Here is a 25443-nt window from a genome sequence, read left to right as displayed (position 1 = left end):
TTAAAACGTGCTGTCAGAAATAGACGTCCACCCATAGGACGTTTATAGTCTATGGGCGGACGTGAGGCGGTTAAGGGGGTTTAAACTAGGGGAGCTGAGGTGGTTAATTAGGATTACATGACTACACTTTACATATGAAGATTGCTGTGCGCAGGCCCGGTGTACTGGGGTCACCATTTACACAGGGACACTTATGGGGGGGATCTGTGAATGACACATATATAGCATAAGATGCTATATATGTGTCACCCACAGATCCCCCATAACAGTGTCACCCACAAATCCCCCATAACAGTGTCACCCACAGATCCCACATAACAGTGTCACCCACAGATCCCCCATAACAGTGTGTCACCCACAGTAACCCCCATAACAGTGTGTCACCCACAGTAACCCCCATAACAGTGTGTCACCCAAAGTAACCCCCATAACAGTGTGTCATCCACAGTAACCCCCATAACAGTGTGTCATCCACAGATCCCCCATAACAGTGTGTCATCCACAGATCCCCCATAACAGTGTGTCATCCACAGATCCCCCATAACAGTGTGTCATCCACAGATCTCCCATAACAGTGTGTCATCCACAGATCTCCCATAACAGTGTGTCATCCACAGATCTCCCATAATAGTGTCATCCACAGACCACCATTAGTTCAAAACCCACCAAAAGCACACTTTTTGGTTAAAAAAATGTTTCCCTTATTTTCCTCCTTAAAAACCTTGGTGCGTCTTATCATCAGGAGCGTCTTATAAAGCGAAAAATACGGTAATTTATCGGCGTGGACTTAACCATGCAGTGGCCCAAAATTCAAAGAGTGGCCTCATGACAGTGTGGAGGGTGTCCGTAGTAAGACTGTGTTCACATCACTGTTTATTTTTCCGTTCTTCTGATCCGTCAGAAGAAGAGGCCAAAAAGAAGATTGTATTTTGAGCATCCACCTTCACACCGTCAGTATTTAGTCAGCATTTGATCAGTATTGGTAAGGCAAAAACAGGAGTGGGTCCAAAACAGAGATAACATGTGAAATATTTGCATGTCTTCAGTGTTTTGGCTTTCAAATCCTGATGCAAAATACTGACCGTGTAATAGAGGCCTCATGCTCAATTTGCGTGAGTTTGGGCCATTTACCTCTAAAAATTGGTTTTATACATATAGAAAAGAAGTCCAGCATTCAGGACCTTAATGGCCTCTAGCACAATAGTACCTATTTTGCTCCCTGTGTCACCCACTGGTAGGTTACTAATGCAGATGGGGGCTTAATGAAGGCCTTGCGGTTTTCACTTTATGTATGACTATTAGGCTCTGCCAATGGGTCTAATAAGCTGCCTGTCAGTTTTACATTGCATTACGAAAGCATTTTATTTTACTATACAGTATACTGTACGTTCATAAATACCTAGTTTGTAGCCATCATATTCTGGATGGTAATTAATCTTGGAATCAAATGGGATTTTCATTTTTCTTGCTACATCATTCCATAAGTCTGGGATGGGTTGCTGTAGATCTTTAGCCAGTTCCATAGAAAAGTTTAGGCTGGGCAAGAAATAGGGTTATATTAAAATAACGAAAGAATGGTAACACTCATTTTACACTTATCATACTAATATGCAAAAAGACAATCTGTGTTGCCAGCAACTCACTTCTTCTCTGAATGGCTAAAGCAGTCTCACGGCATCAGTAGCAAGGTTGAAGCAGACATATATAATGCTAACTGTAACTACGGTACTAAGGAATGGCTTCTCAACCTGCCTCTCATCTCATTGCAAGGACTATTGTAGTAAATATGCTGTTGTCTTACATGTAAGCTGTATTTAATAAAGAATATTTATCAAACCTGTCTGAAAGAAAAACATTTTGTTGCCCATAGCAAGCAATGCACATCCTTCATATTAGCAGAGCAGTTTAAGAAATGAATGCTGAGCTCTGATTGATTACTATGATTAACACAGTTTTCAGACAGGAGTCCACTACTCAATACCCCTCTTTTCCCTATAATTCTCCTGTACAGGAAGAGGCATATTAAAAAGTGCACTAGTAGTATCAGAGTAGGTGTAGAACTTGTTACATCGCTCCAGTAGTACTGAGTACTGGATGCTCCTGACATGGGTGAATAGCTGATTGCGTTGTGCATCCTTCTTTAAGTAGTAAGGTATGAGAGGAGGTCTATATATCTGGAGGTCTGTGTATTGATACAGTCAATATAAGGGCTTACAAACACAACCGTGTTTATTGTCCACATCCGATACACATTATTTGCCGGTCAGATGCAGACCCATTCACTTCAATGAGGCTGCAAAACATGTGGATAGCACACAATGTGCCTCGTTCTGAGGCACCTATAAATAAATAGAACATGTTCTGCTCCGCAAAATGCGGAATGCACACGGCTTGTATCCGTGTTTTGTGTATCTACAATTTGCCGACCGCAAAAGCGGCTACGGCGTGAGCATAAGCCCTAATATAAATGATGGGAGCAAAAAATAAATATATATATATATACAGTTGCAAGAAAAAGTATGTGAACCCTTTGGAATGATATGGATTTCTGCACAAATTGGTCATAAAATGTGATCTGATCTTCATCTAAGTCACAACAATAGACAATCACTGTCTGCTTAAACTAATAACACACAGATAATTAAATGTTACCATGTTTTTATTGAACACACCATGTAAACATTCACAGTGCAGGTGGAAAAAGTATGTGAACCCCTAGACTAATGACATCTCCAAGAGCTAATTGGAGTGAGGTGTCAGCCAATTGGAGTCCAATCAATGAGATGAGATTGGAGGTGTTGGTTACAGCTGCCCTGCCCTATAAAAAAAACACACACCAGTTCTGGGTTTGCTTTTCACAAGAAGCATTGCCTGATGTGAATGATGCCTCGCACAAAAGAGCTCTCAGAAGACCTACGATTAAGAATTGTTGACTTGCATAAAGCTGGAAAGGGTTATAAACGTATCTCCAAAAGCCTTGCTGTAAGACAAATTGTCTATAAATGGAGAAAGTTCAGCACTGCTGCTACTCTCCCTAGGAGTGGCCGTCCTGTAAAGATGACTGCAAGATCACAGCGCAGACTGCTCAATGAGGTGAAGAAGAATCCTAGAGTGTCAGCTAAAGACTTACAAAAGTCTCTGGCATATGCTAACATTCCTGTTAGCGAATCTATGATATGTAAAACACTAAACAAGAATAGATTTCATTGGAGAATACCACAGAGGAATCCACTGCTGTCCAAAAAAAACATTGCTGCACGTTTACAGTTTGCAAAAGAGCACCAGGATGTTCCACAGCAGTATTGGCAAAATATTCTGTAGACAGATAAAACCAAAGTTGAGTTGTTTGGAAGAAACACACAACACTATGTGTGGAGAAAAAGAGGCACAGCACACCAACATCAAAACCTCCTCCAACTGTGAAGTATGGTGGTGGGGGCATCATGCTTTGGGGCTGCTTTGCTGCGTCAGGGCCTGGACGGATTGCTATCATCGAAGGAAAAAGGAATTCCCAAGTTTATCAAGACATTTTGCAGGAGAACTTAAGGCCATCTGTTCACCAGCTGAAGCTCAACAGAAGATGGGTGTTGCAACAGGACAACGACCCAAAGCAAAGAAGTAAATCAGCAACAGAATGGCTTAAACAGAAGAAAATACGCCTTCTGGAGTGGCCCAGTTAGAGTCCTGACCTCAACGTAATTGAGATGCTGTGGCATGACCTCAAGAAAGCGATTCACACCAGACATCCCAAGAATATTGCTGAACTGAAACAGTTCTTTAACCACCTCAGCTCCCCTAGCTTAAACCCCCTTAATGACCAGACCACTTTTTACAATTCTGCACTACACTACTTTCACGGTTTATTGCTCGGTCATGCAACTTACCACCCAAATGAATTTTACCTCCTTTTCTTCTCACTAATAGAGCTTTCATTTGGTGGTATTTCATTGCTGCTGACATTTTTACTTTTTTTGTTATTAATCGAAATTGACCGAAATTTTTGCAAAAAAAGACATTTTTCACTTTCGGTTGTAAAATTTTTCAAACAAAACTACATTTCTATATAGATTTTTCTCTAAATTTATTGTTCTACATGTCTTTGATAAAAAAAAAATGCAATAAGTGTATATTTATTGGTTTGCACAAAAGTTATAGCGTTAACAAACTATGGTACAATAATGTGAATTTCCGCATTTTGAAGCAGCTCTGATTTTCTGAGCACCTGTCATGTTTCCTGAGGTTCTACAATGCCCAGACAGTAGAAACACCCCACAAATGACCCCATTTCGGAAAGTAGACACCCTAAGGTATTCGTTGATGGGCATAGTGAGTTCATGGAAGTTTTTATTTTTTGTCACAAGTTAGCGCAAAATGATTTATTTTTTTTTCTTACAAAGTCTCATATTCCACTAACTTGTGACAAAAAAATAAAATTTTACATGAACTCACCATACCCCTCACGGAATACCTTGGGGTGTCTTCTTTCCAAAATGGGGTCACTTCTGCGGTATTTATACTGCCCTGGTATTTTAGGGGACCTAAAGCGTGAGAAGTAGTTTGGAATTCAAATGCGTAAAAAATGCTCTGTGAAATCGTAAAGATACTCTTTGGAATTTGGGCCCCTTTGCGCACCTAGGCTGCAAAAAAGTGTCACACATGTGGTATCGCCGAAGAAGTAGGGCAATGTGTTTTGGGGTGTCTTTTTACATATTCCCATGCTGGGTGAGATAAATATCTCTGTAAAAGACAACTTTTCCCATTTTTTTTTATACAAAGTTGTCATTTTACAGAGATATTTCTCTCACCCAGCATGGGTATATGTAAAAAGAACTTAGATGAATGGATTGGCTCACCCTCCAATAACAAGGAATGGGTGCTCCCCCTGAAAAAGATATCCCCGATCTTTTAAAGTAAATAGACTGACTGAATAAGTGGATAAGAGGGGCACACCTACAACTGAAAATCACATGGGACACCAGCCAATACGTATGTGTAACTATTTATTAAGCTATGCAAACAAGAATAGGACAGAGCGGCACTGCATATGTCAGGTAAATCAAGCCGGTCCTGAATGCTGGCTGAGATAACGGCACTGCAGCAAAACACACACTCCGTGTGTGGTGCTCAGCATGAAAAGGTAGAGGCTGAATCAATTGCGACAGTGTAGGGATAACAAGAAGAATATGCGGCACTCACTGGATCCAATGATTGGATTGGCTCACCCTCCAATAACAAGGAATAGGTGCTCCCCCTGAAAAAGATATCCCCGATCTTTTAAAGTAAATAGACTGACTGAATAAGTGGATAAGAGGGGCACACCTACAACTGAAAATCACATGGGACACCAGCCAATACGTATGTGTAACTATTTATTAACACCACAATAAAATAAGGTGAGGATCCACAAAAATGATCACATTAAAACATGCACATTTACTAAAAACATAAAACCATATGGAGGTACTTGTGTTATATTATGTAGCAATAACACTGATGGATGATAACTTTAGATTGACTGGATCATATCGTGTTTGTCTATGTATACAGTCTTTAGAAATAATTCAGATGCACAGGGTCTGATGCGCAATGTCTCTATTAATAGGTGAAAGTTCAGGCTGTAGCCAGTATTTACAAATGCATAGAAAGTCTTTGTAGTTAGTTATCTTCACAGCATGTGTCAATAAGTCTGCTGCTAAACCGTACTGTGTGTGAACACACTACTCACTGTTCTGGTGCGGTGGAGTGACCGATCACTCGTGCTTGGCGTGGCGTCCCACGTGTTGCAGCATCGATGGTCTGAGCTCCGGTCCGCTCTTTTATGCAGGTGAGTAGATTACCGAGGCAGGAAAAACAATATGTTTAGACGCCGGGGTCGAAAGGTAATCAGGACCCGATGTACTGTTCGGCGTTACTTGGTGTCTTTTGATCCAGACAAATATGTAAAAAGACACCCCAAAACACATTGCCCTACTTCTCCTGAGTATGGCGATGCCACATGTGTGAAATTTTTTTGCAGCCTAGGTGCGCAAAGGGGCCCAAATTCCAATGAGTACCTTTTAGGAGGGCATTTTTAGGCATTTGGATTCCAGACTTCTTCTCACGCTTTAGGGCCCCTAAAATACCAGGGCAGTATAAATACCCCACAAGTGACCCCATTTTGGAAAGAAGACACCCCAAGGTATTCCGTGAGGGGCATGGCGAGTTCATAGAAGTTTGTTTTTATTGGCACAAGTTAGCGGAAATTGATTTTTTTTAGTTTTTTCTCACAAAGTCTCCCTTTCCGCTAACTTGTGACAAAAAATAAAAAGTTCAATCTTTCATGGACTCAATATGCCCCTCAGCGAATACCTTGGGGTGTCTACTTTCCGAAATGGGGTCATTTTTGGGGTGTGTTTACTGTTCTGGCATTTTGGGCGGGGCTAAATTGTGAGCAACCCTGTAAAGCCTAAGGCTGGGTTCAGACCTGAGCGTATTTGATATGCGCGTTTAACGTGCGTTTTTGTCGCGCGTTTTTATGCGCGTTTTTTGCAATAGTAAACGCGCGTTTGACGCGCGTTTGTGTGATTGACTGCAGTGTCCTATGGCCACAAACGCACGTCAAAACGCCCCAAAGAAGCTCAAGAACTTGTTTGAGCGTAGGGCGTTTTTCAGCGCGTTCAAACGCGCTGTAAAACGCTCAAGTAAGAACCAGGGCCATAGGGAAGCATTGGTTTTCATGTGTTGAGCGTTTTACAGCGCGTTTGAACGCGCTGTAAAACGCTCAAGTGTGAACCCAGCCTTAAGGTACTCGTTGGACTTTCGGCCCCTTTACGCACCTAGGCTGCAAAAAAAGTGTCACACATGTGGTATCGCCGTACTCAGGAGAAGTAGGGCAATGTGTTTTGGGGTGTATAAAATTTTTTAAAAAGTTGTCATTTACAGAGATATTTCTCACACACAGTATGGGTATATGTCCTATTCACAAAACACATTTCCCTACTTCTCATGAGTACGGCGATACCACGTGTGACACTTTTTTTCAGCCTAGGTGCGCAAAGGGGCCCAAATTCCAATGAGAATTTTTACGATTTCACAGGGCATTTTTTACGCATTTGGATTCCAAACTACTTCTCACGCTTTAGGTCCCCTAAAATGCCAGGGCAGTATAAATACCCCATAAGTGACCCCAAGGTATTCCATGAGGGGCATGGCGAGTTCCTAGAATATTTAGTTTTTTGGCACAAGTTAGCGGAAAATGATTATTTTTTATTTATTTTTCTTACAAAGTCTCATATTCCACTAACTTGTGACAAAAAATAAAATTTGACATGAACTCACCATACCCCTCACGGAATACCTTGGGGTGTCTTCTTTCCAAAATGGGGTCACATGTGGGGTATTTATACTGCCCTGGCATTTTAGGGGCCCTAAAGCGTGAGAAGAAGTCTGGAATATAAATGTCTAAAAAATTTTACGCATTTGGATTCCGTGAGGGGTATGGTGAGTTCATGTAAGATTTTATTTTTTGTCACAAGTTAGGCTACTTTCTCACTTGCGTTCAGAGCGGATCCGTCTGGGGTCTGCCCAGACGGATCCGCTCATGTAATGCAGACTTGGGATCCGTTCAGAACGGATCCGTCTGCATTATATTGTAGAAAAAATTCTAAGTGTGAAAGTAGCTTCAGACGGATCCGTCCAGACTTTACATTGAAAGTCAATGGGGGACGGATCAGTTTGAAAATTGAGCCATATAGTGTCAAATTCAAACGGATCCGTCCCCATTGACTTACATTGTAAGTCTGGACGGATCCGTTTGCCTCCGCACGGCCAGGCGGACACCCGAACGCTGCAAGCAGCATTCAGGTGTCCGCTTGCTGAGCGGAGCGGAGGCTGAACGCTGCCAGACTGATGCATTCTGAGCGGATCCGCATCCACTCAGAATGCATTGGTAGCTGACGGATGCGTTCAGGGCCGCTTGTGAGACTCTTCAAACGGAGCTCACAAGCGGAACCCCGACGCTAGTGTGAAAGTAGCCTTAGTGGAATATGAGACTTTTTAAGAAAAAACAAAAAAACAAAACACAATTTCCGCTAACTTGTGGCAAAAAAAAAAAAATCTTCTATAAACTCGCCATGCCCCTCAAAAGTGATCTTTATAGCGCCGCAGCGATTTTATGGTGTTTTTGCGGAACGGAATTGCGGACCCATTCATTTCTATAGGGACAGACTTTGTCCCGCTCGGATCCGGAATTGCGGATCTGCACTTCCGGGTCCGCACTTCTGTTCCGCAAAAATATAGAACATGTCCTATTCTTGTCCACAATTGCAGACAAGAAAAGGCATTTTCTATATAGTTCTGGAAATGTGCGGATCCGCAAAATGCGGAAAGCACATTGCCGGTGTCCGTGTTTTGCGGATCCGCAAAACACATACGGACGTCTGAATGGAGCCTTACAGGGGGGTGATCAATGACAGGGGGGTGATCAGGGAGTCTATATGGGGTGATCAGGTGTTAATAAGTGACAGGGGTGGGGGGGGGGGTGTAGTGTAATGTGGTGATTGGTGCTACTTACAGAGCTGCCTGTGTCCTCTGGTGGTCGATCCAAGCAAAAGGGACCACCAGAGGACCAGGTAGCAGGTATATCAGACGCTGTTAACAAAACAGCGTCTGATATACCTTTCTGATGCGATTATTTTAACATCTACAGCCTGCCAGCGAATGATCATCGCTGGCAGGTTGTAGTATGCGTGGGCGTTCACAGTAAATCTTGGGTCTCACGAGATGACGCCGATCGGCGTTAGTGTGACCTGAGGGAGTTAGTGTGACGGGAAGAGGTTAAGCAGACTGTGATTGTCTATTGTTGTAACTTAGATGAAGATCAGATCACATTTTATGACCAATTTGTCCAGAAATCCATATCATTCCAAAGGGTTCACATACGTTTTTTTTGCAACTGTATAAGTACAGCCTATGGGTGCACGGCCCACAGGGAAAGGCCAATCCCACAAATGCAAGTTGAGAATAGGGCAGCACTCCAGGATAAAAAATAAAATCACTCTTTTTTCACCCATGTGGCCATGGCGACGTTTTTGGCTACGCACTAGAGCCTTTCTCAAGCAAAGTCTTGTCGCCATTGCCACATGGATGAATAAAGAGTGATTTAATTTTTTATCCTGGAGTTCTGCCCTTTTCTTAAATATATATATATATACACACACACACATACACACTGTGTATGGCCATTGTGCCAAAAAATAAAATGGGTATTTCATTCATTTTTTAAACATTTGAATGCAAAATATAAACTCAACACAAAATTATGAACTCAACACTTTCGTGCTAACTCGCGCTTTGTCAAGCCTCGACAAAGCGCGAGTTAGCGCGAAACAGCTGTTGCCGATTCATACACCTGTGCATTGCTCTACGTCCACCATCTTTTTGTAACAATGAAATAAACTGCAATTCAAGATTGATGGTGAGTGTCGCGGTGCTTTTTTCTATTTATGGATACTATTACATGGACTATATCGCCAGCAGAGCACCACGTTGAGCCAGTGCGATGAAGTGATTTATGTGATCAAACAGACACGTGTGGCAGTGCCGGATGTGATATTTCTTACAATATTTGAGAGTAATGGGTCTTTTGTGTATGTAGAAAATGTTTCAGATCTTTGAGTTCAGCTCATGCAAAATGGGAGCAAAACCGAAAGTGTTGCGTTTATATTTTTGTAAAATGGCTCACTTTCTTACAAAGACTGGCCTTCCTACTGCTGTTTATCTTGCCTATCTGTTCAGACACATTTTTCCATCCGAATGGGTGACTTTAGAACATCCTTTCTGACAATGGATTGCAGTTTATATCCCGGTTCTGGAGGTCTCTCTGTAGATTAGACTTCTCCTCTGCATATCATCCACAGTCCAATGTGAAAGTGGAATCAGATCTTTGCGAATTACCTGCATCATTTTACTTCTTCTTGTCAAGATAACTGGATGTCTTTGCTTCCATGGGGCATATTCTCATATAATAGTCGCTCTGGTAAGCCTATCAGCAAATCTCGTATTTTCATTGTATATAGCCACATCTGCGGATTCCACTACCAATTTCTGTTTTATCCAAAGTACCACCAGCTGATACCAGATCTGGCAAGCATCTAAATCTTCCCAGGTCAAGGCAGCCATCCATATGAAAAGTCTGCTCACTGAAAACAAAGATCTCTACCACACTTCTCTCCAGAAGGCCAGGTTTGGCTGTTTTCCGGAAACATTAATTTGAAGGTACCCATCCTCATTTCTAGGGCCCTTGTGAGGTTCAGGAGCAGATCAATCCCATATATTATAATACACCTGCCAGCATCCCCTCATATACCCAATTCCTCATCTCTCCATAGGGCTAGATTAAGTCTGGTGGAGACCCCATAATTTAAATTTTTAATGGGGCTGGGGGAATGAGTGTGTCCCTGAGCTGTACGCCGTCTCTGCAGCTGCCACACTTCTCTAACATCCATCTGCCACAGTTGCTCTTTATTCAACATGGTGGCTGGTCCATAGTCTGGTGTAAAGTCTCCAATTACTTAGCCCATAGTCCAGTGTAAACGCTGTAGTCAGTCACTCAGTCCATAGTCTAGTGTAAATACTATAGTCAGTCCATAGTCTAGTGCAAACTATACAGTTAGTCAGTCCATAGTCTAGCATAAACCTTGTGGTCTGCGATCACTCAGGATTCTGTGGGGGTAGGGCTCTGTTGGGGAAGTAGGGGCAGGCTGAAAGAGGCACAGGTAACAGTGGTAGCAGAGAAGACTAACTTCATTTGTCTAGGTCCTTGTGGGTGAGAAGGAGACATGATGTCGCTGTGCTGTGTGAGAGTTGTTGGGGGAAATAAAGAGTCCAGTCTCTGGGGGGCGAGGAGCCAGAGAAACTGAAACTGGCATTGGGAAACACGGCCTGACAGGGGTTCAATGGGAGGCAGCGATGGACTGGCCATCGGGAGTACCGGGAGAATCCCGGTGGGCCGATCGAATTATGGGCCGGCTGTCAATCACTGTCATTTTCTGTGTGATTTTGATTCATTTACCTGGCGGCTGGCGTCGGCGGCGCCGTCAGCCAATGACCGGCGTCCATCAAGCTGCGCTGGCCTGCCACTTCCCTCCGACTCCGCCTCCTCCTATGTTTAGAGCGGCCCTGATCACCTCCCAGCGACGTGAGGTATCTCAGGGGTCACGCTCACGGCCGTATGCGGGAGGAGAGGAGGAGTATGGGAGGAGCCGAGCCCGTTCAAGCAACAAGAGGAGGCGGAGCCAGCGCCGCCGAGGAGGAACGAGAAAGTGTACGAGTACAGCGATAATTCAGTGCCACCACCACAGCGTCAGCAAGTAAGGTTAACAACAAGTGTTACCTATTGCCATTAGGTGTGACTTGCAACAACAAACATGTTAAAACACAAGACTAAACGTAAGGGAGGAGCCGAGAAGTTAAGAGACAAAAAAAGGCAAGCACTTGAGGCAGATGCCACTAAATGTGTAAAATTAGATGCATTATTTGCTGGAACGTCCGCAAAAGCTGAGAGCAGTGCGGGCCTGACTGCTATGGTAAGTCAGACATTATTATTTATTCCTTCTTAAACCACATACAGATTTGTGGACTTTATGGAACATATTTAGCCTACAGTTGTGACTTACTATATGTCTATTCTCAGGCTGGGTCCACAATAGAGGAGAGTGGAGAGGAGAGGGAGCATGAGGCAGGCGATGAATGTGAAGACGATAGAGGAGATGAGCAGGAACATGAGTGTAGACAAGAGAGAGAAGTTCTGAAAAAAGACAGAGGATTAGAGAGAGGAGAAGACATAACGCATGAGATAGTAGATGACAGAGGAGATGGAAACATACTTATACTTACAGTGGAATGTTTTTACTTATGTTTTTTTTTGAGTGTGTTTGGGAAAAATAAAGTGGGCCGGTCTGGCTGAAGTCCAGGGCCACTTTATTGTCCCAGTCCATCCCTGATGGGAGGGAGGGGTAGAGTGAAGAAACCACTAGGGAAAACTGAATAACAGCCATTTTCAGAACCAATTGAAGTCAATGGGGCTATTCACATGACCATTTTTTTTTTAACGGCTACTCAACAGTGGCTGTCAGAAAATAGGGCGTCCTATTTTTGCCAGATTTCACAGCCAACCAGACCCCTCTGAACTCAATGGGGCAATTTTTACGGCCGTTTAGACAAGAGTGCACCTGTCTAACAATCATTAAAAACAGGTAAACTAGTGAAAAATGCCCTTTTATAGGGGTTAAAAAAATCACTCACCTCATCCACTAACATGCTCATGGACAGTCGCTCTTCACACTGGGAGCGCATGGCGACATCATCATCATGCTGGGAGCACATGGTGATATCATCACACTGGTAGTGTAAATCAGTATCAAGTGAAGAGCGACTGTCTCTGTGCATGCAAGTGGATGAGGTAATTATTTTTTTTAACCCAAGCAGATCTGGAGGGCTCTAATGGGTGAATTTTTAGTACTGGGAGCCACTAATGGGGCCATTCATAATCCTGGGGGGCACTAATGGTGTATTAATCATCCTGGGGGGAACTAATGGGGTCATTCTGTATACTGTGGTGGCACTATGGGGGCAGTTATTCACTCTGGGGGGGCACTAGTGGGCCATTATTCAAACTTGGGTGCACTATGGGGGACATTATTCAAACTTGAGTGCACTATGGGGGCCATTATTCACACTGGGGGCACTATTGGGGCCATTATTCACGTTTGGGGGCACTTTGAGGCCCATGTGATGTCCAGGGGGCATTATGTATACTGTGAGGACTCTGCAAGGATTGGGATGGACGGACAGAAAATGGATGCAAAATGGCCATGAAAAACTGAAAGTGTGCCCGTTTAAAAAAAATAATATTTATCAATCTTAGACACAGTCTCCCTTCTGGTCTACTCCCTGAGTGGCATTTTGGGGAGGACAGTTCAGATTTTCTATTGCTTCTATTAGCAAACTTAGAAATATGGCTTGGAGAAATTGACAGTGTCAAGAGTTTCACAGCTTGCATGTACGTCACTCCAAGATTAAGCTGCACCCCACCACACTTTAAATTTGGGGGGTCCCAACTGGACAGAGATAACTCTAGGAATGGCAAAAGTTCTTTCCCCCCTTCAAATCAAAAACGCTCCAGGTCTCTGTTTGTCACTGCCCCTTCTAAGTATCCATTTTCCTCCTTAACTCCTTTCTTTTCCTTTAATTATGGAGCGTCCCACTCCTCACCATCCCCTCTTACCGACCAGCAACGTTGGCGACACTGCCAACCCTACCTGGATATCGGCCTAGATCGCACAGGAACCAGGAGGAAGCGGTGACACGAATCAGAGGAAGGAGTCAACGTGGAGATATGTCTTAGTCTACTTTCACACTCACGTTTTGGCTTTCCGTTTGAGAGATCCGTCATGGGCTCTCACAAGTGGTCCAAAACGGATCAGTTTTGCCCTAATGCATTCTGAATGGAAAAAGATCCGCTCAGAATTTATCAGTTTGCCTCCGTTCCGTCTCCATTCCGCTTTGGAGACGGACACCAAAAGGCTGCTTGCAGCGTTTTGGTGTCCGTCTGATGAAACTGAGCCAAACGGATCCGTTCTGACACACAATGTAAGTCAATGGGGACGGATCCGTTTTCACTGACACAATCTGGCACAATAGAAAACGGATCCGTCCTCCATTGAATTTTAATGGTGTTCAAGAAGGATCTGTCTTGGCTATGTTAAAGATAATACAAACTGATCCGTTCTGAACGGATGCAGACGGTCGTATTATCTGAACGGATCCGTCCATTGGGGATCCGCACAAAACACGAGTGTGAAAGTAGCCTTAAATTGGCAGGCGCTGTGACGATCCATGGTCCTCTCCAACACCGCTGACCGCTGGAACAAAGAAGCACTTGGCGAGGACGCAGCAGCAGGTGGGGTAGGCGAGAGGGGAGGAGAGCGCTGCACGTCCCTCTCACGTCATGCCGCCACACTCACTCCACCTGTTTCTCAATGGAAGTCTCCTTATCCCTGGCTGTAGCGCGGGAGAAAAAAAAGCTCACCTTCTCCCTGGCTGTGACACTCTCTGCTGCAGCCAGGGAGAAGGAGACGCCCATTGAGAAACAGGGCAGCCTCCTCCTCCCTGTACTGATGATATTCATTTACATACCAGGCAGGACAAGTAAAAGGGGGGTACAGCGGGGGAACGAAGCGCCGCACAGATAAACTAGTAAGTGACCTTACAGCACTATGCACTTATTTGATAATGTCTGGACCCATGAAAGGTCCTCTTTGAATAAACTCTTCTGGCCATGTGCATTTAGCCTTCAAGTAATATTACATGACAATAATGTATCTAAAGCAAGTATCACCTGATCTGTGCCAGAGCATTTGTATACACGGAGTTATTAACATCACTGTGATATTCATCTGGAGGCATCACACCTAAAGCAGAAAATTAATAATTATACAGTAGATACTTTAAACACTTCTTTTAATAAATAACAAATACATCACAGGCCAGTGGTACACTACCTCAATGCCACAAACTCAACATTTTGTTATGAAATAATAGAACAGGCCTTCAAAGGGTTGTCTTATGACTTCCTCTCCTCAAGATCATGAGCCACAATGGAGAGACATTCTGTATAAGCAACTTCCATTTTGACGGACTCGTGCCACCCTTGTATTACATGATTGGCCATCATCCACTATGTTTGCTCTGCAGCTGCCACAGTCTAGGTGGATCTAGCTTCCAATTATTTTAAGTATTTGCCAGGTGTGCCAAAAGTGAAACCCAAGAGTTCAATTGATCGTCCCAGGGGCACATGTTGAATGGGGTTGCCCAGGATTATATTTTTTCAGTTATCCTTCTAATTCATTAAGAATAAGAGGGCTTTTAAACGTTGATATGTCACCTGAATGCTCTATTTAGAGCAGTATACTACAGGGGCAGGGATGCTTTTCTAGGAGCAAAACTGCCACAAAAAATAATCCAAGAATATACTGGACAATTATTAGTCCTTTGTATTTATGAAGGGAGCGCCCTCATCCTACCTCCTCCTTGCACTCCTCACTGTGATCAGTGGCTGGCTACTGTGAATGCCCCTTCAATGTAACAGATCTTTGGTTGGGAGTACGATACATATACTGTATGACGTGCATACCTTTAATATGATAACTCTGTTCTTCTCCACACCACACAACTCTGCTACACCAGTAATCAGCAATTGAGCTCACCACTTCCCAGCCACCGCTTAAAGAAAAAAAATCTACATCCTGTAAAATAGAAGAAAAAAAGTAAAAAAAAAAAAAAAAAAAGAACAAATAAAACTTCAATACAGAGGTCACACACTAAATATTTTCAGCAGAAAACAAATACTCCTAGCACTTTTATGACACCTACACACATGAATTTGCTCTGGTGTTTTTCCAGCATTTTAAATGCCATAGAAAATGCTACTGTTTTTTTCCTCATATCACATGTGGTTTTTATGGCGGTTTTTAGCAGTGTTTCTTGCAAAACAAATATAGGGGTAGTGTTTTTTGTTCTGGTGAGGTTCTCCATATAGAGAAGGGAATGAAAAAAATGCCTTAAAAAAATTGCAAAAATTCCAACATGCTGCATAAAAAACAAAACAAAAAAAAACAAAAACTGGGAGACAAAAACACCACCAAATAACGAAAAAAAGGCTTGTCTGTCGTGTATTTGGCATTTCCCGTGAACTTTCAGCTAACAGTTAGAGCTGGTGATGCTTTTTAGAACATGCTCTTACATTTAAAGGTATCAATGACACCTGTGGAAGGGTCACTGAGACCCCAGCTTCTGTAGTATTCTTATTTATTTACAAGGGGTTTGCTCTTCTTTTTACATATGAATACAGTCTATGACATATACGTATGATCCCCTATGGAACCACAAGTTTATAGAAATCCACTAATACCGTATACTGTTACTAACCCTCAGGATATCATTAGACATATATAAAACAAAAGGGAGTCCTTTGTTGGTATACCACTGCCTCCCCTGTACTGAAAGGAGGGGTCAACTGCACTCGCAAGCAAAAAAAAAACAACATACTTTTTGTTAATGGGAGTCAATGGCAAACATGTAGGCATATGGTTTAAGCAATCAGTTTTGTTTACTGTTTTAAGTGATCCTACCATGTAGGTGTGAACCTGGCTCTCTAAAACCAACTGGATCCCTAGTTGAAAGGTAAACAGTGACTGCATATTTGAAAGTAGCATTCCACAAGTTTTACTACCTACGGTAAGAGGTGTGCCACAGGTTGTACTACCAAATTGGTATCAAGTTTAAAGAGGACCTTTCCCCACTCCTGACATGCCTGTTTTAATAGATACAGTGGATATAAAAAGTCTACACACCCCTGTTAAAATGTCAGGTTTCTGTGATGTAAAAAAAATGAGACAAAGATAAATCATTTCAGAACTTTTTCCACCTTTAATGTGACCTATAAACTGTACAACTCAATTGAAAAACAAACTGAAATCTTTTAGGTAGAGGGTAGAAAAAATATAAAAATAAAATAATATGGTTGCATAAGTGTGCACACCTTTAAACTAATACTTTGTTGAAGCACCTTTTGATTTTATTACAGCAATCAGTCTTTTTGGGTATGAGTCTATCAGCATGGCACATTTTGACTTGGCAAGATTTGCCGACTCTTCTTGGCAAAAACACTCCAAATCTGTCAGATTGAGAGGTCATCTCCTGTGCACAGCCCTCTTCAGATCACCCCACAGATTTTCAATCGGATTCAGGTCTGGGCTCTGGCTGGGCCATTCCAAAACTTTAATCTTCTTCTGGTGAAGCCATTCCTTTGCTGATTTGGATGTATGCTTTGGGTCGTTGTCATGCTGAAAGATGAAGTTCCTCTTTATGTTCAGCTTTCTAGCAGAAGCCTGAAGGTTTTGTGCCAATATTGACTGGTATTTGGAACTGTTCATAATTCCCTCTAGATTAACTAAGGCCCCAGTTACAACTGAAGAAAAACAGCCCCAAAGCATGATGCTGCCACCACCATGCTTCACTGTGGGTATGGTGTTCTTTTGGTGATGTGCAGTGTTTTTGCGCCAAACATATCTTTTGGAATTATAGCCAATAATGTTCAACCTTGGTTTCATCAGACCATAACATCTTTTCCAACATGCTTTTGGGAGACTTCACATGTGTTTTTGTAAAATGTAGCCTGGCTTGGATGTTTTTCTTCATAAGAAAAAGCTTTAGTCTTGCCACTCTACCCCATAGCCCAGACATATGAAGAATACGGGAGATTGTTGTCACATGTAACACACAGCCAGTACTTGCCAGATATTCCTGCAGCTCCTTTAGAGTTGTTGTAGGCCTCTTGGTAGCCTCCCAGACCAGTTTTCTTCTCGTCTTTTCATCAATTTTGGAGGGACATCCAGTTCTTGGTAATGTCACTGTTGTGCCATATTTTCTCCACTTGATGATGACGGTCTTCACTGTGTTTCATGGTAAATCTAATGCCTTGGAAATTCTTTTGTACCCTTCTCCTGACTGATACCTTTTAACAATGAGATCCCTCTGATGCTTTGGAAGCTCTCTGTGGACCACGGCTTTTGCTGTGGGATGCGACTAAGAAAATTTTAGGAAAGAACAACTAGAGCAGCTGAACTTTATTTGGGGTTAATCAGAGGCACTTTAAATGATGGCAGGTGTATGCTGACTCCTATTTAAAGGGTTTCTACCACCACATTTTGACCTAATTAGCTGTCAGACACTAGCGATCTGCTAGTGTCTGCTGTACCTAACCATGCTATTGTAATTCCTTGCTCTGCAGCGGTTACCCTAAAAAACGTAGTAGGTGCTATGGGGGCGTCTTTTCAGCACCTAGAGGCTCCGTTCACTCACCATTTCTGCCGCCCAGCGAGCTCCAGCCCGCCCCTCTCCTCTAGATTGACAGCCTACTCGCACCTGCGCCGTGTGCTTCTGTATTCGGCGCAGGCGCAGTGACTGTTGGACTGCTCCCTGCGCCGTAATCGGGGCAGGCGCAGTGAAGCTGCCGGCGCAGGGAGACAGTCACTGCGCCTGCGCCGAATACAGAAGCACACGGCGCAGGCGCGAGCAGGCTGTCACTCTAGAGGAGAGGGGCGGGCTGGAGCGCGCTGGGCGGCAGAAATGGTGAGTGGACGGAGCCTCTAGGTGCTGAAAAGAGGCCCCCATAGCACCTAGAGTCTCATTTGCATACCAATAAAACTACGTTTTTTAGGGGAACCGCTGCAGAGAAAGGAATTACAATAGCATGGTTAGGTACAGCAGACACTAGCAGATCGCTAGTGTCTGACAGCTAATTAGGTCAAAATGTGGTGGTAGAAACCCTTTAACATGATTTTGAATGTGATTGCTTAATTCTGAACACAGCTACATCACCAGTTATAAGAGGGTGTGCACACTTATGGAACCACATTATTTAAGTTTTTTTTGTTTTCTTCCCTCCACCTAAAAGATTTCAGTTTGTTTTTCAATTGAGTTGTACAGTTTATAGGTCACATTAAAAGGTGGAAAAAGTTCTGAAATGGTTTAGCTTTGTCTCATTTTTTTACAGCACAGAAACCTGACATTTTAACAGGGGTGTGTAGACTTTTTATATCCACTGTACATGCATTCCCCATGTAATAACAATTCTGGAACATCTATTCTTAGAACGATAAATGTGAGCGATTTCCAGCCACCGGTATTGGTAGAATCCATAAAATTTTATTTTTTCTCCATTAAAAGCAGTTACAAAAGGTAAATACAAAACAGGCCTAACATCTCTCTGACGTGTTTCGGGTACACGCTTGTGGCACCCTTAATCATAGGGTGCTACAAGAAATCGCTTACATTTATCGCTGTGGGAGTGCAGTCCTGCACCATCCGTGCCCTGGAGGTCAGAGCAGAAGCTGGCGTTTGTTATTATAATCTATTCTTATGGCTCTATGTTGTGCCATTCCCTTATTTCTACTAGAAGTTATGAATGAATTGCCAGCAGTCTGCAGGAAGGGTACAGAGGGGTGGTAACCAGTTGGTGGGGGGGGGGGGGGGGGTGTACCTGCACAGTCTGGAAATGACAGCACTGATTGGATAGAGTAAGTGTCACGGATGGTGTTGCAGAAAGCTGGAACTTATAAATAAACATCCGACTGGCTTGATCCCAAACTAAGGAGCATATGGGTGAGCCCTATAAAACCCCTAGAGCTCTCCCTGACTGCTAAGCCCATATAAAGATCTTTATGGTAGAGGATTGCATGTCCACATACCTTATACTATCTGACACCTTAAAACCCTATAATAGTGAGGGGACACGACCACCGGCTCCCTGCACTTAATACGGACGGAGTAAGGGTCACCTACAATCAAGCCAGCAAGTAAACACAAATAAAGGAAACAGACTTATCTGAGGAATCAGGAGAAGGAGCATCCAGCAGTGAACAACTCATCCAGGAAGAAGTATAAACCGCAAAGTGAGGCAGTATGGGAGGGAATATAAACGGAGGCAATCAGTGTAAATAGATGACAGCTGGGAGAAGGAAAGGAGATGAGAAAGTGAAACCAAAACAAAGAACATCATGCAAGAGGTACAGAAGAACGTCTGTCAGACCTTCTCAGAGAGCTGGCGATGACAGTAAGCCTGTGCAGGGACACCCCCCAACTGGTTACCACCCCTCACTGCAGACTGCTAGCAATTCATTCATAATTTCTAGTCAAAATAATAAAGACATACAGACATAAGAATAGATGTTAACTAACATTTGTGCCACAACAAGTTTTACTACCTCAGTGGTGCACCTAAATTTTTAGTCCCTAATTAATATATCCAAAAATGTAATACCTAATTAGTGAGTCACAAATTTAGTACCCAATGCGTGTGTCACAATTTTTAGTACCTGTCACATACACCATTCATTGCACACGACTTGGAAGCAGCTTGAAGCTCTTTCACATCAGCATTTAACTACATACATTGTGGCTGTTTGTATCACCACGTACAAATTCACTGCCAGTGTTCACACAATGTGGCTTTTTATATCACCACATTATATGAACACTGGCAGCGAATAATCTGCAGGTGGTGATATATAGCCACATTGTATGAACGCTGGCAGTGAGTTATTTGAATGAGGCGATACAAATGGCCACATTGTATAAATCCCGCAAGTGAGCAATTTGAATGTGGTAATATAAATAGCCACAGTGCATGAACGCTGGCAGGGAACAATTGATATGTGGTAATACAGACAGCCACATTGTCTGTGCACCTAGTGAATTGAGCAGAAAACTGACAAGTAGTGTTGCGCAGACTTATAATAAACAGTGTGGCTGCCTGATCGCCAATTTGTGATAAGTCCTAATCATCCCCAGTGGCTACTGTGGATGGTGACAGATGGACGTGAGTCTGTTCCATATAACACAATGTGGTAATGATATCCATAAACACACAGATAAATAAAGCACCCACTCAGTCCTCCCAGCAATTCCAAGACTACAAGTGACATATTGCCAGTCCCTGATAGTTTTAATTGTTCATGATCGGTCGTCTGTAGATTTAATTTTAAAGGTACAATTAAAGAATTAGTTTTATATACATTAAACTTTTTTGTTGGGACCCCTAAAAGGGATTTTTTTATCTGGATGACCTTTTGTATAATAAGTGATTTTTCATCCCGAGGGCTCCAACCTAGGGCTCATTTTGTTGTTTATTTTATACCTGCACACATTAGGACATTAGCTCAACTCGAGCCACTGAAGGGGTATTTTTGTACTGGTACACACAAGCATTGGCACACATTATGGGAGACATTGGCTCTACTGGGGGCACTAAAAGGCCGTATTTTTGTACTGACACACAGAACAGGGGTATTTTTTGTACTGGCACACGTTATAGGGGCACTATGAGGACACTGTCTCTACTGGAGGCACTAAGAGGGAGTATTTTTTGTACTGGCACACATTATGCGGGTTACTATGGGGACACTGGCTCTACTAGGGGCAATAAGAGGAGGTATTTTTTGTACTGGCACACATTATGGGGGCACTTTTTGTACTTGTACACATTATAATGCCAGCATCAAACCCTTCTTCTGCCAGAGAGGGGACTGGAGTAGCCAGCCCTAGGTCTCATCTGTATTGTTTTGCACCGGAATTCCTCCAGTCTGGTTTACTACAGACCCTGACTCTGGACTTATTTCCCATTAAATGCACCACACCTTACCATCTCTTCTGGAGAGCAGCAACATGTGGTGACACATTGATGGTGTCCAGGGGACCCAGCGTAGCGTTGTGGACACCCCAAACCCGGCCACTGCACATGCAACACTGTTCATGCAGTGAGCACACTGAACCTGCACTGATGGCCGTTTTCAGATTTTTCAAAAATATTTATTTTGTTAGCTGAAAAAAACATGCTAAATGCTCCCGCACATTATTAGTATAAAACAATAGCATTTCAGTTTCTAAACAAGGGAGCATCTTATACACTGCAGTTTAAAGCTGTACATTACCTTTCTGAAATGTTAAAACACAGTGCTACCTGGCAATACGAAATCTGGATTACCAAATAAAATGAAATAATAGATTGAATTGTACCTTTGACATGTGATAGTACTGTTTAAATGCCATCAAAACATCCCCATTAATGTGAATTTCTTGATCTCCATATATTTTCTCTGGACAAACTTCATGTCCTGTTAATGCACTTTCCCAAGGAAACTTTGCACCCTAAATGATAAAGATAAATAGTACAACATACTGTTTGATTTAGCATCAGTATTTTTTGTGAAAGACATTTCTATTTAATTTTATATTTCTGAAGAGTCAATATTTATAGTTGATAAATGTAACTAAAACATAGGGGCACATTTATCAAGACTGGCGTTTTAGATACCGGACTTAATATACCCCTAAGGCTTAGTTCACATCACCGTTCAGCCTTTCCGTTCTTCTGCTCCGTTTAGGAGCAGAACGGAAAAGACGGATTCGACACATAACTGAGCCGAACAGAACCTAAGGACCTTACAGACTATAATGTCGATTTTGGAACGAAGACAAAAGTTTTGCATTCAGGACTTGAGTCTCCGCTTCAAAAATCTCCCTCTGAGTGGAAACCTAACGGTCCTTAGGTTCCATTCGGCTCAGTTATGTGCCGAATCTGTCCTTTCCGTTCTCCTGCTCCTAAACGGAGCAGGAGAACAGAAAGACTGAATGGTGATGTGAAAGAAGCCTAAGCTGGCAGTGGATCTGCTGGAGTTATGAAGAGCCACTGACAGTTCTAAATGTAACATAGTAACATAGTTTATAAGGCTGAAAAAAAGACATCGGTCCATCCGTATTTTTCGCCCTATAAGACGCACCGGCCCATAAGACGCACCTAGGTTTTTGAGGAGGAAAATAAGAAAAAAAATATTTTTAACCAAAAGGTGTGCTTTTGGTGGGTTTGAACTAATGGCGGTCTGTGCATGACACTATTATGGGGATCTGTGGATGATGCACTGTTATGGGGTGGGGGATTTGTGGATGGCACTGTTATGGGGGGGATCTGTGGATGGCACTGTTATGTGGGGGATCTGTGGATGGCACTGTTATGTGGGGGATCTGTGGATGGCACTGTTATGTGGGGGAGCTGTGGATGGCATTATGATGGGGGGGGGTCTGTGGATGACATTATGATGGTGGGGGGGATCTGTGGATGGCATTATGATGGTGGGGGGGATCTGTGGATGGCATTATGATGGTGGGGCGGATCTGTGGATGGCATTATGATGGTGGGGGGGATCTATGGATGGCACTGTTATGGGGTGGTGGATCAGTGGATGACACTGCTATATGTGTCATCCACAGATCCCCCCATAACAGTCCCATCCACAGATCCCCCCATCATAATGCCATCCACAGATCCCCCCCACCATCATAATGCCATCCACAGATCCCCCCCATCATAATGCCATCCACAGACCCCCCCCCCCCCCATCATTATCCCATTCACAGATTCCTAGGGAGGTACTGTAGTAGGCGGGGAGAGCGCCGGGCTGTGCAGGCACTGTACTCTGGCCCCGCAGCTCAGTATGTACTGTATTATACGTAGTGTTAATCATCAGATCTAAACTGAATAATGATGCGCTCCCCCTGCGTACCGTACTTACCAGTACATGTCACGCTCCTGTAGTAAGCACTAGCAGGCAGGCCGGGCGGCTGTAACTCACTGAGGTCACGTGCCTGCTCCGCCTACTTCATTCATAAAGTAGGCGGAGCAGGCACGTGACCTCCGTGAGTTCCTGGCGTCAGCGGGCCAAAATATCAGCCATATGCGCCTGAAATATGCCTAATATAGGCGTACTTCAGTATAATAAATGACCCCCATACATTTCTGTCTGCATAGTGTTGTAGGTGCCAATTGCTCCAGTATTTGTAACATTTAGTTGTAGTTTTGTGAAGGCACAAGGTACTTGGTGGCACGATCAATGGGGGTAAAATACCACACTGAACACAGGAGGGAAGGGGATCAGTAACTGGGCCTGGAAATTAGGTAAGGAACAGGTCACCTCCTAAACAACCCTAATCCGGGCCCTAACTACCCATCAATATGAATAGATCCTGAAAGTAGGAATATTCATATGCAGGATACCTAGGACCTATTTCCCTATAAGGCCCTTAAATTAGGACCAGAGACAACCCGTTCCTCCCCACATGGACGAATGGAAGTCTCTGTCTCAGGCCCAGATACAAACAACAGGGAATATAACAAACATAATACAATAAGAAAAGACAAGACTTAGCTTAAAGTAGAAAACTGGAAACTCCAGAAGCACAACAGAGTACAACCGGCCAGCTAGTAAGAAGACAGGAAGAAAATCTATAAACCGCACCTCCAAGAGTGAGAAGCAGCTACTTATGGGGAAGGTGAATTACCAACAAGCAATCCCTGAAGCAAGGGGTGTGGTATTCACCAAAACACAGACACAATAAGATCTACAAGGAACAAGTCAATTTAATTGTATAAAAAAGAGTAGCAGGCACTCGCTGTTAACACCTGGATACACTATATTTATTACAATTGGAATTAGTTAAAAATGTCAATGTTACACAATATACGTAAATTACTAAAATATCATATAAGAATGAAATAAAAGGTAATAAAAACTTGGTATCCTTGGTTGGTTCAACTGGATATAAATCAATTATGGCTAGTCTCTGTGTGTTAGTATAACAGCGTTAGTCACAGGTTTCAAATAATTTGCAGCAGTGTTATAGTTCCTTAATTGCAAGGTATTCGTTATGTCCCAAAATAGTCAGGTGGTTCGCACTATTGTGGGTGTGTTGACCCCTGATTTGTTCCTTGTAGAGTATAGACAAATATATATAAGCTATACACAATTTTAGTCCAAGATAACTCACGGTTTTTGCGGGTGCCGGATTTCTGAGGATGTGCCTGGACGCGGCGTCCCGCGTGGTCTATGGCACTGGTCTTACCTCTGAATATGGCTATCCCTTTACAGAGTGTTCCGTGAGGTTGCTTCTTTCTTTTGGCAATCTTCCGTGGTAAACACTATAAGTTGTACTGTGTTCCGACCTTGTGAGTCCGCGGTCCTCGAGGTTCCCGGCGGTATATGCTTCCGGGTATGAAAGCCAACCTCTTCACGTGACTTCAAGCTTTGGTCATATGACACGGAAGTTCCGAACTTTTAAATTCGATAATAGCTTTGTTGATATTTCGAATGCGATGATAACTGCTTCGAAGATGGTTGCTGTGGGGATCCTGTTCTTTCGTGATCACGTTCATAGACGATGGACCCTCTTTTCCAAACGCGTTTCGGGACCTCAAGTTCCTTCATCAGTGAGAGAGGGTCTTTCTCCGGACACCGGCCTTTTATAGGGAATTATGGGTAGTATTTTGAAGTTAACCCTAAAAGCTGGAACACCGGACTGCATCGGAATGGATTATACATAGATTGCCTAAGCTTTTCTATATTCGACCTACTATACACCCTGTACAGAATTAATAGGCAAATGAGTATTTTGACCACATCATCCTCTTTATGCATGTTGTCTTACTCCAAGCTGTATAGGCTCGAAAGCCTACTACCAATTAAGCATATTAGGTGATGTGCATCTCTGTAATGAGAAGGGGTGTGGTCTAATGACATCAACACCCTATATCAGGTGTGCATAATTATTAGGCAACTTCCTTTCCTTTGGCAAAATGGGTCAAAAGAAGGACTTGACAGGCTCAGAAAAGTCAAAAATAGTGAGATATCTTGCAGAGGGATGCAGCACTCTTAAAATTGCAAAGCTTCTGAAGCGTGATCATCGAACAATCAAGCGTTTCATTCAAAATAGTCAACAGGGTCGCAAGAAGCGTGTGGAAAGACCAAGGCGCAAAATAACTGCCCATGAACTGAGAAAAATCAAGCGTGCAGC

The 25443-nt window shown here is 43.1% G+C and overlaps 1 protein-coding gene across 1 annotated transcript in view; it reads right to left on the bottom strand.

Annotated features, from left to right (window-relative positions):
- Positions 1-25443, bottom strand: part of PGGHG (protein-glucosylgalactosylhydroxylysine glucosidase) — a 436976-nt gene that overhangs the window by 208413 nt on the left and 203120 nt on the right. Inside the window, exons 6-9 of the mRNA XM_040409837.1 lie at positions 21616-21747; positions 15173-15284; positions 14378-14450; positions 1400-1536 (exon numbers count right to left, since the gene is read on the bottom strand). Coding sequence (XP_040265771.1) covers positions 1400-1536; positions 14378-14450; positions 15173-15284; positions 21616-21747 — 454 coding nt within the window. The remainder of the gene's footprint in view (positions 1-1399; positions 1537-14377; positions 14451-15172; positions 15285-21615; positions 21748-25443) is intronic.

Source organism: Bufo bufo, chromosome 10, assembly GCF_905171765.1.
Source record: "Bufo bufo chromosome 10, aBufBuf1.1, whole genome shotgun sequence".
NCBI lineage: Eukaryota > Metazoa > Chordata > Amphibia > Anura > Bufonidae > Bufo > Bufo bufo.
This window is presented reverse-complemented; position numbering and strand designations above follow the sequence as displayed.